General features: G+C 33.1%; 1 protein-coding gene across 4 annotated transcripts in view; it reads right to left on the reverse strand.

The window, feature by feature from the left end:
- Positions 1-1,939: 1,939 nt before the first annotated feature.
- Positions 1,940-16,384, reverse strand: part of LOC144959962 (uncharacterized) — a 75,251-nt gene continuing 60,806 nt past the window's right edge. For 2 of the 4 annotated variants that reach the window (XM_078892842.1, XM_078892841.1), the window contains exons 9-13: positions 16,052-16,168; positions 15,031-15,150; positions 14,341-14,654; positions 10,324-10,358; positions 1,940-4,365 (exon numbers count right to left, since the gene is read on the reverse strand). In XM_078892842.1, coding sequence (XP_078748968.1) covers positions 10,350-10,358; positions 14,341-14,654; positions 15,031-15,150; positions 16,052-16,168 — 560 coding nt within the window. In that variant the 3' untranslated portion in view covers positions 1,940-4,365; positions 10,324-10,349. The remainder of the gene's footprint in view (positions 4,366-10,323; positions 10,359-14,340; positions 14,655-15,030; positions 15,151-16,051; positions 16,169-16,384) is intronic. The other 2 variants (XM_078892840.1, XM_078892839.1) reach the window with 1 other exon arrangement.

The following is a 16,384-nucleotide window of genomic DNA, read 5'->3' on the forward strand; positions in this document are numbered from 1 at the left end:
GTCCACGATGGTCGACTGTTAATTCTATATTTAGGCCCATGAAAGTTTCAATGAAACTCAAACAATTTGAACCCAAAAAAAAAAAAAAAAAAAAAAAAAAAAAAAAAAAAAAAAAAAAAAAAAAAAAAAAAACCACAACAAAAAAAAACAAAAAACAAAAACAATAAAAGAACAAAAGAGAAAGTGTGTTCTGATGAATCACGGTCTTTCAGTCAGTTATAATGTCAGCAGAATAACTTTTGTCTCCACTATACTTTCTGATCATTTTTTTCTCGTTGTTCTTTGACGCAAATCCTTCGATTTCGAGTCTCCAGTCACTCGCAACTCACGACCCGATTAGATTCAGTTTATTTTTAGTTTTTACTCACAAAAATGTGTACTGTCGAAGATCTGCACGTATCTTATAGTCTTTTAAAAGCCAGTGTCAATAGCAACAGGGCACTTTTTGCCTTGTCATTCGTAACCGACGTATTTTCCTTCCGAACCGAAGCTCTCTCATCTAAAAATAGCTGCTATCTTGTTGTATCCTAGTTACTCGTCTCAGTCTAAGCTTGTGAAGTCCTGCCTCAGTAAATGACCAAAACGTTGCCAAATTTAGTCCGAATGTGCCGTGATTTTAGTCTGGGACTTGCTTAGCTCACATAAAATCCGATTTTTTCAAGTCCTTGACTAAAGTCAGAGATAACCAGAGACCAAGCGCTAGTCCGCGTTCATGAAAACGGCCCCATAATCCGTAGGAGCGGATAGTGCTTTGCGCATGTCAATTAGATTCAGTAGTCTGATGTCACGCCGCCCGGCAACAGCGGCCATCTTGGTTCGAAAATAAAATCATTACTTTTTATTCTTCATTCTGTCTAGAACTTTTCATATGCCTTGTGATCAGAATATGTAAAAGTCAAAACATGATCAAATTTATGGGTTTTTTTTTCATCTGGATACTCTTTTATGCTCGCCGGAGAAATATTTCATACGGCGTCCGCCATTGTTCCGATAGTTAAGAGCCAGTGTTACTAAGTTACCATGCCTCATTAGGAAGGAAGTGACGTTACGACCGTTGAAGAGTATTTCGACATTATTTTACAAACGGAAAGAGCGGTCTTGTCCGTCTTCTCTCCAATTTTATTCTGATTGTTGTTGTTGTTGTCATGTACCATCTCCCGAGTTTATATCATGTGACTTAATATTCTCAAATCATTTGAAAGTTTTGTGTGACTTAGTGGTCTATTTGTATGATAGAAGACTTGCGATTTGAAGGTCCAAGGTTCGGATCTCCCTGTGGGCGGTTGAAAGTTACTTCCGTTGAAAAAATCGACCAGTCAGGTGATGGCTCTACCAAAGGACCTATTTAAGTCCCCATAGTTCATAGCATTAAAGAATCTTGTTTGTTTTTCAAACTTTCATGATAAGGACCAGAATTCCAAAGTCCAGCCTAATTAATTGTTAGAAACAAAACATAAGACGGCGTGTTGTTGGCTTTTTTTTTTTTTTTTTTTATTCCAAGAAATTGACGTTTTTAATCACAATGATGCATGAAAAAGTGACAAAATAGCGAAAATAAACAGCATTGATTTCGTTGGTGATGATGGCCGATTGCCTCTTCATTGGAAAAAAGTTCGTTTCAAAATTTTGGCTTAAAATAATGGATCAACCGTTAATTGGAATGAGATCTATCTATAAAATGTAATCAGTTCAAATTTCCAATCGGGGACTGGTCTTGTAAGTGAAGAATGTTAATCGTCTGGTTTTATAAAATAAAATGTTTTTAGCGCCATAGCTAATATTTAATCAGTAACATCAAATCTACGTTCTAGATTTATAATTTAATGAATACAATGTTAGTCGTTGAATTCGATTCGGTACGTATCTTTAGTCCATTTTAAAAAACCAAAATGGCGAATATTTTCCAAAATTGAAAAGTAGCCAAAACCAACAAAGAAGAGGAAGAAGCAGCAGCTTATGTTTATTTCGTTTTTCTTCTTTTTTTTTTTTAAATTCTCAAATTTTAAAAAATGACAGAAGCAAGTGTGAGCAATGACGTCATGAGTAAATAGTAGAAAACACAGATAGTAATAGTATATTATGAATCATTAGCAAAAAACTTTATTTTCTAGGAAATAGTTCTTTTTCCTTATAGGAAGGAAAGCATTATGGTTTTGTATTGTTCATGGTTACAATCGTATAAGTAACATTTGGAAAGAGAGAATAAAATTGTTCAATGAGATTGATCTGATAATAAACAAAGAGATAACACAACCCATATCAAACTGCTCTGATCTAGGTTTATTTGAGTTGAATTTCATGACTATTGCATTTCAGCCGGACTAATGTATATTTAAAAAAAAAGCAGTTGAGTTTTACTAGATTAAAAAAAAAAAGTAATAAGCAAAACAATTTAAAATGTCAAGATTTCTCACCATGATTTGATTTGTTACGAGAAGGAAAATTTGAAGAAAAAAATGTTTAACAGTATCATCGTAATTTCTGCTTTGAAAACAACCAATTTTTTTTTTTTTTAATAATAAAAGTAAAAATAAAAGAATGTACGGGTAAGTAAAAATTGACGATGATAACATTTAACATTTTTCCATCTAAAAGTTTAAAAAAAAAGACAATGTGATGATAATGATAAAAATATTATTAACAATGTTATATGAATACATGAGACACTATTATACCAAGAAATAAAAACTAGTAACAAAAGAAGCAAAAGTAGAAACAACATGTATGGTAGCGTGAGAATGATAACAAGTCTTTTTTATTTAAAAACACGATAGAGAGAAATGGCGGCATATTGCCAGATCCACCGAGAAATAAATAGCAAATGTCATAGAACAGAAAAAATAGTAAGAAAGAACATTTTGCACACCAGTATCTTTTTTGTTGAAAATTAATAATTTAATTATTTTACGCAAATCCAAATCAATATTTGGCGTATTAAAATAATATAAATGATATGAACGCAAAACATGATTATTGATTGTAGTTTTAAAGTTGTTCTTACGATGCTTTTTGCCAAAAATTATGTATTAAGAAAATACTTTAAAAAATCCTTTTAGGCTTCAAAGGGTGACCAATGTCAGTATGGATGATTTCATCGTATGTGTTCAATCTGGTAACAGACATACCAACGATTCTCAGACAATTCAGAAAGAAAGCTTGCCAGGTAATTAGTGTTGACTTGACCAACTGATAAAAGTTCTTTGCTTTATTTTTCTTAAAATGTTAATAGTTGGTGACTCGAATTCCATGGATGTTTAGATCGTAATGAGTTATTCCTCTCATTTATGTTCATTTATACATGAGAATTATTTAAAAGACTAAACAGGGATGGGTTTAGCTGTAAAACGAATTTTTGAGGGGCAACAGAATCCGTCTTTTTAAAAAATCGAAATAAGTATAATTATTATAAAATATAAACGAGCCCAGAGCTTTGGTTTCAGATAAATGCTTTATAATTATAATATTATATCACAGGAGTTCAAAAAGATATTTTCGTTTATTAAAAAAAAACAACAAAAGATGTAAAACTATAAAATAAATAAATCGTATGTTATAATGATAATGGTTGTCCATTTTATCCTTTGAATTTCACATTTAATTTATTATAATTCATCATTACCATGGACGTTTTTTAACAAGTCTATTCACTGAGTGTTTACCGATCTATTTGTTAACGCCCCCTTTCTCAGCTTCCGGCATCGAATTTCAATGGGCATTGTCGTTATGATATACTGTATAATAATATTTTGTATTGATTTCATACATTGGAGGGCACATTTTTTTGATGGAAATATTATGTCAGAAATAATTTTGACATAATTTTGTTTGTCGCTTTGATCTTATTGAAATTCAATGCACGAGATTTTATTATTAATTTAGATAGTATCTTGGATATGCTGAGTGGATGTTTTTAACAGGAGGGGGGATGGACGAAGTTGCTGGATGGACTTCAAAGACCGTTGGAGTTGCTTGATGACACACAATCATCAGTAAATAGACTTGTTAAAGACTTGTCGCTGTGGTAAGTAAGTCGGTGGTGGCGCATTCATTTTAGATTATTTTATATATTTATATATATATATCCCATTTTTTAAAATGTATCCCTATTGAATACTTTAGTAGTAACGATCTAGTTGGTAATAAATGATATGCGACGTTGTGTGATTTTATTATCTAATGATGATATTGTAATTATTACTGTCGTAGTAGTAGTAGTTGTTGTTGTTGTTGTTGTTGTTGTTATTATCTTCGTTGCTGAGGATGTCGTCGTTCGTCTTACATATCAGCGCCATCTTCATAGTTGTACTCGTTGTTAAATTGTGGCTGAGGCTCGTAGTTGAAGTCGTTGCTTACGTCATTGCTCACCTGACCAGTCGGGGGAAACAGGAGAGAAAACAACAAGTTATTTGGTAGTCTTGTCACAAGCATTTATAATTTATAGATTCTGATTTTAACTCGTGTATAACGAACCTGCATTTTTGGGACATTCGTCTTAAACAAACTGACTTATCAGTCCCTGTTTTATACTTGTTATCTTTTAATAATAATAATAATAATAATAATAATAATAATAATAATAATAATAATAATAATAGTAATAATAATAATAATATATAATAATAATAATAATAATAATAATAATAATAATAATAATATAATAAGTAATAATAATAATAATAATAAATAATAATAATAATAATAATAATAATAATAAATGGCATTTATATAGCGCTTTCCCCCGTTGTCACATGCTCTAAGCGCTTTACAGGCTGTTATCTGTTCCACTTATAAAACGAACATATTGTTTTACGACCCAAGAAAATCATTATGGGGAAGTGTGATTGTGATTTAAACTTGTACAGGTTCTAAACACACCCCTTACACAAATGGTTGCATTAAATTTTACAAAATATAATTGGCTAGATAATATAATTGTTTAAAAAAACGCATTGAAAGTCCTGTATGAGAAGCGATTGACTAAATCTAAGCCCAAAGCAGCATTTTTGAAAATGTCCATGTCTAACTTCATTTTGTATGTAAAACAAAAGTGCCTCGGTGAGACTAGATAGATTTGAACGTGAAGTACTTGTGTCGGATCAGGATAGCTCTGACTGTGGGGGAACGCATCTCAAAACCAATCGACTGGTATTGCGTCAGGATAATATTGATAGTATGCGCTTGGCTAAGAAGCTCACACCATTGCCATCCGGAAGTACACCGGACCGACACACAAAACTGTGTGTAACCATGAACGTTTATAGTCAGGTTAATACAGTTTAGTGAGAAGTACTCATACACGCGGATGGCAAAAAACAATAACAAAGACGTGGGTGACGTCAACTTCGAACTATCTATATATAGTCGAAATTTTTTACATCCAGATCTCCCCACAGTGGTAATGTATGTTCGATCTGGAGGAAGGTACTTTGAGATAGACTAGCAACCTATTCAAATGGTGATAAGCAATTAATACCTCCCATTTAACGATAAAGAAACCCGAGATAGACTCGAGATAAATGGGCCCTGCACTGTAGCGCTGAAAGTTTCCTTTGATTAAAGTTGGTATTATAACATCCCAGGAAGCCGACAATTGGATTCAATAATCTGATGTCACTTCGCCCAGCAACGGTGGCCATCATGGTTCTAAACAAAGAAAATCTGCACTTTTTATTCTTCATGCTGGCTAGAACTTTTCATATGTCTTGTGATCAGAATGTGTAAAAGTCAAAACATGATCAGATTTATAATGTTTTGTCCCCCCTCTGGATAGATACGCTTTTATGCTCATCGGAGAAATATTTCATAAGGGCGTCCGCCATTGTTCCGATAGTTTAGAGCCAGTTACTAAGTTACTATGCGTCATTACGAGGGAAGTGACGTTACGACTGTTGAGGCGTATTGACAGCAGATGACTCTATTAACAGTGATGTAGTTAGGACTATTTTAATTAAAACAATTGAATCAATCAGCAAGAGGCTCCTTTAATAAAATCAATGAGATGTTTTGACAATAAAGACACGTTGTGCATGCGTTAGATTCATACAATATTCTTCTCTATTCCTTTTTAATTTTTACCCTTTTAAATAATATAAGTTCCAAACTATGAGTATTAAATCTATTTACAAGCCTGGTGACCGACATAGCTATGGTCTAATTGTTGTCTTGAAAATATTCTTAAACAAACGCAAAATAGGTTCTAAAGGACTACTTACTTTATATAATGTTATTCAATAATATTCGAAATACAATTAAAATTCTAAATGATGCTTTGATACTGTGGATTGTGATTGGACTAGAATTATTACCAAACCCCTGAGATTCTTGGTGACTTTTGAAGACTTTTTACAGGTGTTTTGAGATAAAATAATAAATAATAACGTGAAGTTGAATGTAAGCTTCAATTTAATTACAAAAACAGATCTGTTTTTATAATTAAATTGAAGCTTACATTCAACTTCACGTTATTATTTATTTCTTCGAGCTTCGAGCAGCAACATTTACACTGAGATAAAATAAAAACATTGGACAATTGGCTGGTCATAATCATAAAAAGAGTACCAGAAGCTCAGTGGGTAGAGTCTTCGCCTCACAGGCAAGGGTACGAGTATCGATCCGAAGAGCAATCAAGATTTTTTCATGACACAGAGTGTTTTGGTAGCAGGGTTTGTTTTACAGCTAGTATAATACTTTGCAAAAGACTGGTCATATCATCGGGTTGACAAAGAATTGATACTGTCCCTTTAAGTTAACGAGATATAAAAAAGAAAACCCCTGCTCCATGCAGCTTGTGGCTTTACTTTAACTCACTCAATCCTAGAGATTTTTGCTACTTTTCAAAATAGGAATTAAAAAAAAAAATTAAAATGAGCATGTACATAGATAGTTTTATTCAACTATCATTAACATGTAAAAACTAAAAACATTAACTTTGATACTACGCCTATAATTGGTCTCATAAAAAGGTAATTGATTGGCATGGGGAAAATGTAAAAATGTAACCTGGGTCAACTACGGATATAGTCGGTGTTAGGGTTGAGTGAGTTAAAAGACTTCTTCCTTCTCACATGATAGTCGAATCAGATAGATCAACAACTGGAATGCGATTTGAAACTAGAGATATTTGAATTTGCCAAGTAGTATTTTCGTCAATGCCGGATGCTCAATTAGCCAGGTGTTTTCTACAATTAAATCAATATAGAATGTGTTGAAAATATAACCCTTTTTCAAGTGTGTGTTGACACATCAAAATGGTCAATTTAATAGTAGAGTTGTGTCAATATCAGATGGCTTTGGGCTAAATATTTTCTATCATTAGAAGCCATTCATGATGTGTCAAAAATGTAACTCCTTTCTATGTGCTGTTGACACATCAACACTTCAACATCCACCTGTAAGACTTGTACACATTTTGAAGAATGGGATTGTGCAAAAATAATACTCGATACAAAAGGTTACTTGCAACAGGATTTACGATACTGGTCGAATACGATTTTTTACAATTTGCTTCGACATTTTGAGCCCGAGCCGATGAATACGTTTTGTTTGTTTGTTTTTTTTTCGATAGAGTTTTAAACCTAAGAGAGCAAAACGATCTTAAATGGAGTAAACTGAAAAACATTTTTTTCTTTTTATTGATTTTTCTTAACTATGAAACTAGCAAAAGCAAAGCACGACAAAAGCTTTACATTTGAATTGTCTTTACAGAAGCATATCTAGTAGTCATAAGCAACACAATAGACAATAGGCAGTTCATTTTAGATTTAGATATCCCTAAATGTTTGAAGATCTGAACAAAGTGTGTATGAAAGGTTCCAGACAAAACAAGAAAGAAAAATAGTAGAAAAAAACCCATCCCAAGTTTGTTTTTTTTTGGATTTTTTTTTTCTTGTATTTTTCTTTATTGCTTTGTCTGGCACCTTTCATACCCTCTCGTTTAGATCTTTATCTTATACTGGTGCCCGCTCCTAAATTTCTTTTTAAAAAATGTTTGAATAAAGCTTTGGGGCGGTACGATAAAAAATTGTGAATTTGCTGTTTTTTTCTCTATCAATTTCTCATATTTACTAGAGTCAAGTACAATTTCATTTTAATGCCAGGTTACATTACAGGTTAGATAACAACACCAAGTTTAATCATGATAAACAAATGAATAATCAAATTTCTTTTCTTTATATTCAGGTAATTTTTTCATCGAGTCTGTTTTGAGAAAAGACTGGAATAGCATTTAAAAAAAAAGATCTAGATAATCCTGAGAGATATTATTGTATTTAAATCATGTTTTCCGCAAAAAGCCATTTAAACTTTCCAAAAAATCTCATTTTAAACTAATATAGAATTTAAACTTTAAGATCTAGTTTAAACATTAAATGTATAGAACTAATTACTTGATTGTAATAAAGAATAAGAATTTAAATAATCGTGGTTCTAGATGGAAAATAAAGGACAATTAGAATATGGTATCGGTTGGGCAGGGGGTGTGATGGAGATGAGGATGGGTGAAGTAAGAAGGGCTGCTTTTACTTTTAATCTGAAAACATCGCCCATATTTGAATACTACACGCCTAAATAATATAGAATATTATCGTGTTGCTAGTGTGTACATAAATAATATAGAATATTATCGTGTTGCTAGTGTGTACATAAATGATATAGAATATTATCGTGTTGCTAGTGTGTACATAAATAATATAGAATATTATCGTGTTGCTAGTGTGTACATAAATGATATAGAATATTATCGTGTTGCTAGTGTGTAAATAAACAATATAGAATATTATCGTGTTGCTAGTGTGTACATTAAATGATATAGAATATTATCGTTTTGCTAGTGTGTACATAAATGATATAGAATATTATCGTGTTGCTAGTGTGTAAATAAACAATATAGAATATTATCGTGTTGTATGTTACAAATGATAGAATATTATCGTGTTGCTAGTGTGTACATAAATGATATAGAATATTATCGTGTTGCTAGTGTGTACATAAATGATATAGAATATTATCGTGTTGCTAGTGTGTACATAAATATAAGATATTAGTGTGCAGTGTGTACATAAATAATAAGAATATTATCGTGTTGCTATGTGTGTACATAAATATTATCTATGTGTACATTCACCATTTCAATAAAAATACGTGTTGCAGTTGTAAAATTGAATTAATAGTATTAAGAGTTAGCAAACAAAATAAAAACGAATAAATATCATAATTATTACACTACTAATTTGACTTACTTTGAGTTTTAAAACATCTAAAGTTATCATCTTGCTTAATCTTTAAAATTCTATGTTATAATGTGCACTTAATGATTATATCTTTATAAAACAGAACAAGAAAACAACCATAATATTATTGATGTTTGAATCTGCATAAGCATTGCAATATCTTGAATCAAGATGCATTGACGAAAGAAAGAAAAATCAGCAAATCTTAAGAATTGATTAAAGAGAACAGCGTCAACATAATAATAATAATAATAATAATAATAATAATAATAATAATAATAATAATAATAATAATAATAATAATAATAATAATAATAATAATAATAATAATAATAATAATAATACATGTAACAATAATAATGTTTGAATGGTCGAACGTGTTAGTCTAAAATTTGTTACTTTTTAACTTTGAATGAAAAAAACCAAAAGGAACAACAGACTAGCCAAACACACAAATAGTGTCAGATGAATGAAAAAGTGTTAATGTAGATTGTAGATCGTGATGTCAAACACTGTGTTAAATACAATGTTTTGGAACAACGTGTACTTATTTAAGGTCTGACAACCCACATTGTTTTGGTCTCATTGTTGTAATGGAAAATAAACCAATAATAATAATATAATAATAATAATATAATAATAATAATAATAATAATAATAATAATAATAATAATAATAATAATAATAATGATAATAATAGATCTTTATTGTCCATAAATATGGCAATTTTTCATTTAGTTACACTTGTTATAACGTTATATGATAACTAAACATTGAACAGATATTTCACTCCAACTTATTCTCTCTCTCTCTCTCTCTCTCTCTCTCTCTCTCTCTCTCTCTCTCTCTATCTTCCTCTCTTTCTTGCAATACAAAATTTTTGTCGATTTCAACTAAATGTTAAATTCAGCCTATAATTGCGTTAGGTTATCAGACCTTCTAATAAGGACACGTAGTTGTAGACCAGTTCAATATCAGGATTGTATGAAGACGATATTATAATGTGTGAATGATTCTTCCTGTACGATTTTATATGAATTATGAATAAATATGAATATGCATGAAGCACAAGCAAACATGATGGATGTAGACCAACCATTTGTGATGTTCTACAACTCCTTGTTACCAACCCTGTGAGGAGATAGAAAAATATAATAGTGGGATAATATAGTGGCTGATAAACTTGGGAATTTCACAATACTAACGAAAGAGTGAAAATGGAAAGGCTTCTTATGGGAACAAAACAGACAATGGACGTTTCGGGTACAAACCCTTCGTCAGCACAACAATAACACAAATAAACGTGGAAAACAAATAAAGTATTGTTGTGATGACGAAGGGTTTGTACCCGAAACGTCCATTGTCTGTTTTGTTCCCATAAGAAGCCTTTCCATTTTCACTCTTTCGTTAGTATTTTACGATCACCGGCTTCAGGCAGCCCTTACCGAGAATACCACAGAAGCTTTTAGAGTCATGTCTGTCCCAACGTTTTATATCCTGTTTAATCTCTCTCCTTACCAGCTATTTACAGAATTTTACCCCAAAACTTCATACTAACCCAACGCAAAATTAGATTTTTCAAACAGATTAGCAACGTGTTTATTCTATATTTTGTTCAGAAAATGAGCTCAGCAGCAACATAGTGTCAAGTTTTTATGGCTATAACTATAACAAAATGAAATCAGAATAGGAAAATTGTCGGTTGCATCGTAACGAATGTGACGATTTTCCTATGGGTGGTACGGAGAGGGTTAAAATATGACAGAACTTGGTGGTTGTGGTGTTCACCATTGTCAATAGTCATCCTTCTATTGTTGACCGTCAATTTTAACTCTCTCCTTCCCAGCTATTTTTAGAACCCCCCCCCCCCCCCGGAAGTTCCCCCCCACTCCACCCAACACAAAAATAGACTTTTCTTCTCAAAAAAAGTAACAAGTACATTCTATACAGAATGTTGTTCGACAAAATGAGCTCTACAACACCGTGTTTAGTATTTATAGCTATAATCAAAGAATTTCTTTACATATCATTATATGATGTACAAGAGAAATCAGAATGAGAAAATTAATTGTTGTCTGCATCGTAACGAATGTGACGATTTATTCCCATGGTTGGTAAGGAGAGGATCAGTCATTTCCCCCCCCCCCCCCCCCTTCCCCCTAGTAATGTCCGTTTAAAGAATAACCGACCTGATATACTCTCAGCTTTGGAGGAATCCAGAGACATTTAAATACACACAACAGAATGTCATGAAAGTACTACTATAAATTTTTTTCATATTTTTTCCATTGAACCTGAACTCCGACAATGGTGCTGAACTTGACTGTGTCAGTCCGTTTATTAGAAGAAGAGGTGAAAAGCGGTCATAGGAGATTTCAGAGAAAATTAACCGAAAGAGGTGTGTAGCTTTTATTACGAAGATAGATAGACTTTTAAACCAGAGAAGTAGATCGTTTATAGTTAGATACAATCATATCTTCAATATCAAAATACAGTCATTTCCACAGATTGAAAACCTGTATTGGTCAGATAGATACGATTGAAACTGGCCATATTTTTTTAGAGTCCAAAAAAACTCAATTTTGGACAATTCTGCCATAGGCAGTCGACTATGAAAAAACATGGATCTTAAAGTTTGGCCAGAGAACTCGTCTTCAAATGTGATTGATTAAAATGACCGATATTTGAAGGACGAGTTTTATGGCTAAAATTTTGAATACCTGTTTTTTTTTCGTTTTTTGTTTTTTTTTTGTGTTTTTTTTTTTGTTTTGTTTTGTTTATTGTTTTTTTTTCTTTCAGATTATGGCAGAGATCGGAAGGCCAGCTATGAAAACAGGATACGTAAGTAGTAGGTAAGGGAAAATGAAATGGCTCATGCTAATGAGAAGGATAAGCAGGGTGTGTCTAGGTAGAATCAATACAGGACGTACGTAAACGTGAAGTCAAATGTCATTCTATGACTTGTCTATCTAGTGTGTTAGAAAATAAAAATAGTGTGACCTAGATTCTCACTCTGGTGTTATGTGTAATGTAGCGTAAACTTGGTACTGAAATGCCAATCCATTGACCAGGATACGGAATTTGAATTTAGAGTTATATAATATTTGTGATTGAGTTAAGTGAATATAGCTACCTGTATACACACACACACACACACACACACATATATATATATATATATATATATATATATATATATATATATATATATATATATATTTATATATATAATGCAAATTTTCACTCACATTTTTGTGGCCGAGACGACTCGTTTCTGTGTTTTTTACACTTCTTCAGTCGGCGTAATCCATTGTAATTACAATGGATTACGCCGACTGAAGAAGTGTAAAAAACACAGAAACGAGTCGTCTCGGCCACAAAAATGTGAGTGAAAATTTGCATTATATATTAGCTCTAACCACCATTATCGAGCACTTTCGGACCTACAAGTACCCACCAACACTCATAAATATATATATATATATATATATATATATATATATATATATATATATATATATATATATATATATATATATAGGTAAGTGTATCTATAAATTTTAGTGTATAGATATTCAATCGTTTTAACTTATAACTCTCTCTTTACCAGCCATTTTTAGAATTTCCCCCGAAAATTCACACCCACCCAACACAAAAATAGACTTTTCCTAATCAAACAAAAAATAACAAGTGCATTCTATACAGAATGTTGTTCAGCAAAATGAGCTCTACAACACAGTGTTTAGTATTTATAGCTGTAATTTAATCAAAGCAAATCTTTACATTTTGTGATATACAAGAGAAATCCGAATGAGAAAATTGTCGGTTGTATCGTACCGGATGTGACGAGTTTCCTATGGTTGGTAAGGAGAGGGTTAATCAACTTTTCACCAACTGGTTCACCATTACAAAACACTGGAATGAGTATGTAGGTCACACATTGTATTATGTATACAAGGAAAGGTTTATCATCATTCCTTGATTACTTATCATTTATTTTCTATTTTGAAATACTCAGCCACAATCACTATCGTCATATTTCGTTAATGACTTCAAAAAATAGAACACAGGGTGTTGGGGAAGGGGGGGGGGGGGCATTCGAAGTTGATTATATTTACTGAACTGAACTGAATGGTCATAGCTACGTAGTGGGAAATTAAGACAAAATGTTGTGAATGTGAAATTACACTGACAAAATACGTATTTAAAAAGAAATTAACCAGAAAAATTTGATTTTCAAATATTGGTTGATTGAAATGACCCTCACCTTATCAAAAAAAAAAAAAAAAAAAGAAAAAAAAACCTCTCAAATCTGGGACTTCGCGAAGTTAGTTTTTGCCAAGGTGAGGTTCATGTTAATTAATTGATCAATATTTGAGGGACGAGATTTCTGGCCTTAAGTTTTACGGAGCACGGCATGGCAATAATCTGGCTGAGTTTTCATCCAAAGTCTGATTGCTACAACTAAATATAAATGACCCGTCGTGTCAGTATGGTACTATGTCGGAAAGAGATTGATCGAGAAAATTTATCTCTGTGTACAAAACAATTTCTATGTGTGTTTTTTTTTTTTTGGGTGTTTTAGAAACAAATGAAAACGAACGTACTCTCCTTAACTCACTCAATCCTAGAAAAAATGTATTTAAAATGAGCATGCGCATAGATAGTTTTATTCAACTACCATTAACATGTAAAAATTAAAAACATTAGCTTTGATACTACGCCTATAATTTGTCTCAGAAAAATGTAATAAATAGGCATGGGGTAAAAGTAACTCGGGTAAACTACGAATATAGTCGGTGTTAGAGTTGAGTGAGTTAATGGAGGTATCAAGTATTTTAACTGACATTCTATAGGCTGAGTTTAATTTATTCTTGATGATCAAATTCAATCCAACATATTACCGTCATGAGACGACTTGTCACCGTTACGGAGATAACACGAGAAAAATAAAACATGAAAAAACAAAACAAACAAGGTTGATTAAAATTACCGTCTGGAGACGACTGTCACCGTTACAGAGATAACAAGAGAAAAATAGAACACGAAAATAACAAGGTTGATTACAATGTGTCTAGTAGGTGTAGCAAAACGTCCTACATTATCAACTCACCCCCATATCGTTGACGTCATTGGTAATGTCGTTGACAGCATCGTTGTAGTCTTGCTGGGGTTCGTACTGGACGGGTTCTTGTTGCTGGGGCTGGTAGCTTTCTACAGGCGCCGCCATCTGTTGCTGTTGTTGACCTGGTACGGGCTTGCCAGTACTGACGTAACTGATACCAGCCGGTGCCAGACCTTTGCTGATGGCGGCGGCGGGTTTCGGTTTCAGTTGGATGCTAGCGTTGGTGTTCTGGGTCAGGGGCGTTACTGAAATGTCAGCAACGTGTCGCTGGGCGCCGAAGGACATTCCACTCTGGGAGGCACCTGTCACGTGACAGATAATACAAAAGAAAAGGATAAGTCAATAATAATAATAATAATATTATGTTACTGTGAATGACATGATATTCAGTAGGGTGGTGAAAAGGTTTGAACTGAGATATATATTGCCAAGTTTAGTTAAAAGGTCAATTTTATCAAAAATGAGTTCTTGTCATAAATGATTAAATCAACCCTTTTTGTACATCTTCGGGAAATGTCAAAGCTTAATTTCACTTCTAGACGTCTTAATATTTCTTACAGCTAGTCAAGTTGAAAAAGTATTAAATTTGAGAAAAGTTGCTGGATACCTTTCCCATACATCTGGCCATAACTTCATGAAAAATCACCCGATTTACGTCAAATGTTAGAATAATTTTACCTCTGTTGGATCCCATCTGGAGTCCAATCGTAGCTGAACCCTCTCGGCTGACGTCTTCAGCACGGATGTCTGCAATGTGTCTCATGGCGCCCATTGAGGACATGCCCTTTTGGGAGGCAACTGAAAGGGAGGAAGGAATGAATGAATGAATGAATGAATGAATGAATGAATGAATGAATGAATGAATGAATGAATGGATGAATGAATAAATGAATGAATGAATGAATGAATAAATAAGTGGCTGGATGGAAGAAATAATGAATGATTGGATGTGTGGAAGAATAAACTAATCAATAGATATGCCAGATATAAATAGCTAGCATCAAGTGTCGGATTTAGGGGCGGGGGGGGGGGGGTAACTATCCATAGAATATTTCTTTTAATCCGTCTAGCTACCTATCAATCTATTTTTCTATCCATCCATCTATCCATCTATTTACTCGTCTATCTTTGATTCATTTTAGCTAAATAAAATCTATTCTCAAAAAATAATAGGATTGGGGGGGGGGGGGGTGGGGGGTTAACATTTTTCCGTACATTCCATGTCGAACTTTTGTCAACGAGTTCAGCAATACTGGCAAAGCTAAAAATAAATAATAACACTGTTATTTACAGATTGGTCACGGTCCTGGGCCAGAGTTATGAGGCTGTCAAGATCTTGTTGTGACTTTAGTACGGAGGGCACTGCAGTTTTTCTTAGTTCTTCAGGGATGAATTCGGCCTCATCTGAATCCAGAAATTTCTGATATGTAGAGAGATCCTGGTTCAGGGTAGTTACTATTGATGTTGGTGGTCTCCCTACATATTTGTTGCCATGAAGGAAATATTCTGTCATTACAGTTTGGGCTGGGATGTTATCTTCTCGACGTAAGATGTGACCAAATTAATAGCCTCCATCGCTGTTCTTTTGTTATTGTACTCAAGCGTTGGACCCTGTTTTTTTCCATAGAGATCAGTATCATTAGTACTGAAAACAAAATGAGGTATTTCCCAAGGATACAAGTAATAAAGAAGGACTTACATTTGTTTGTACCGGCCTGCAGACCAATTTCTCCATGACTGTCCTTGTTGATGTCATCAGCTCTGATGTCTGACACGTGACGGAGTGCTCCCATCTTCATTCCCTTCTGTGAGGCAACTGGATATTGGTAGAGGGTAAAGGAGAGAGAAACGACGAGTTATGGTCAGTTTTTGTTATTCTTATTGTTTAGTCGTTGTCATCATGACGATAATGATGATAATGATGATGATGATGGTGATGATGATGATGGTGATAATGATCATCACCATCATCATAATTATTATCATCATTATCATCGTCATCGTCATCATCATCATCATCATCATCACCACT

This window comes from Berghia stephanieae, chromosome 14 (assembly GCF_034508935.2).
Source record: "Berghia stephanieae isolate SIO BIC M18660-M18661 chromosome 14, UCSD_Bste_1.3, whole genome shotgun sequence".
Lineage (NCBI taxonomy): Eukaryota > Metazoa > Mollusca > Gastropoda > Nudibranchia > Aeolidiidae > Berghia > Berghia stephanieae.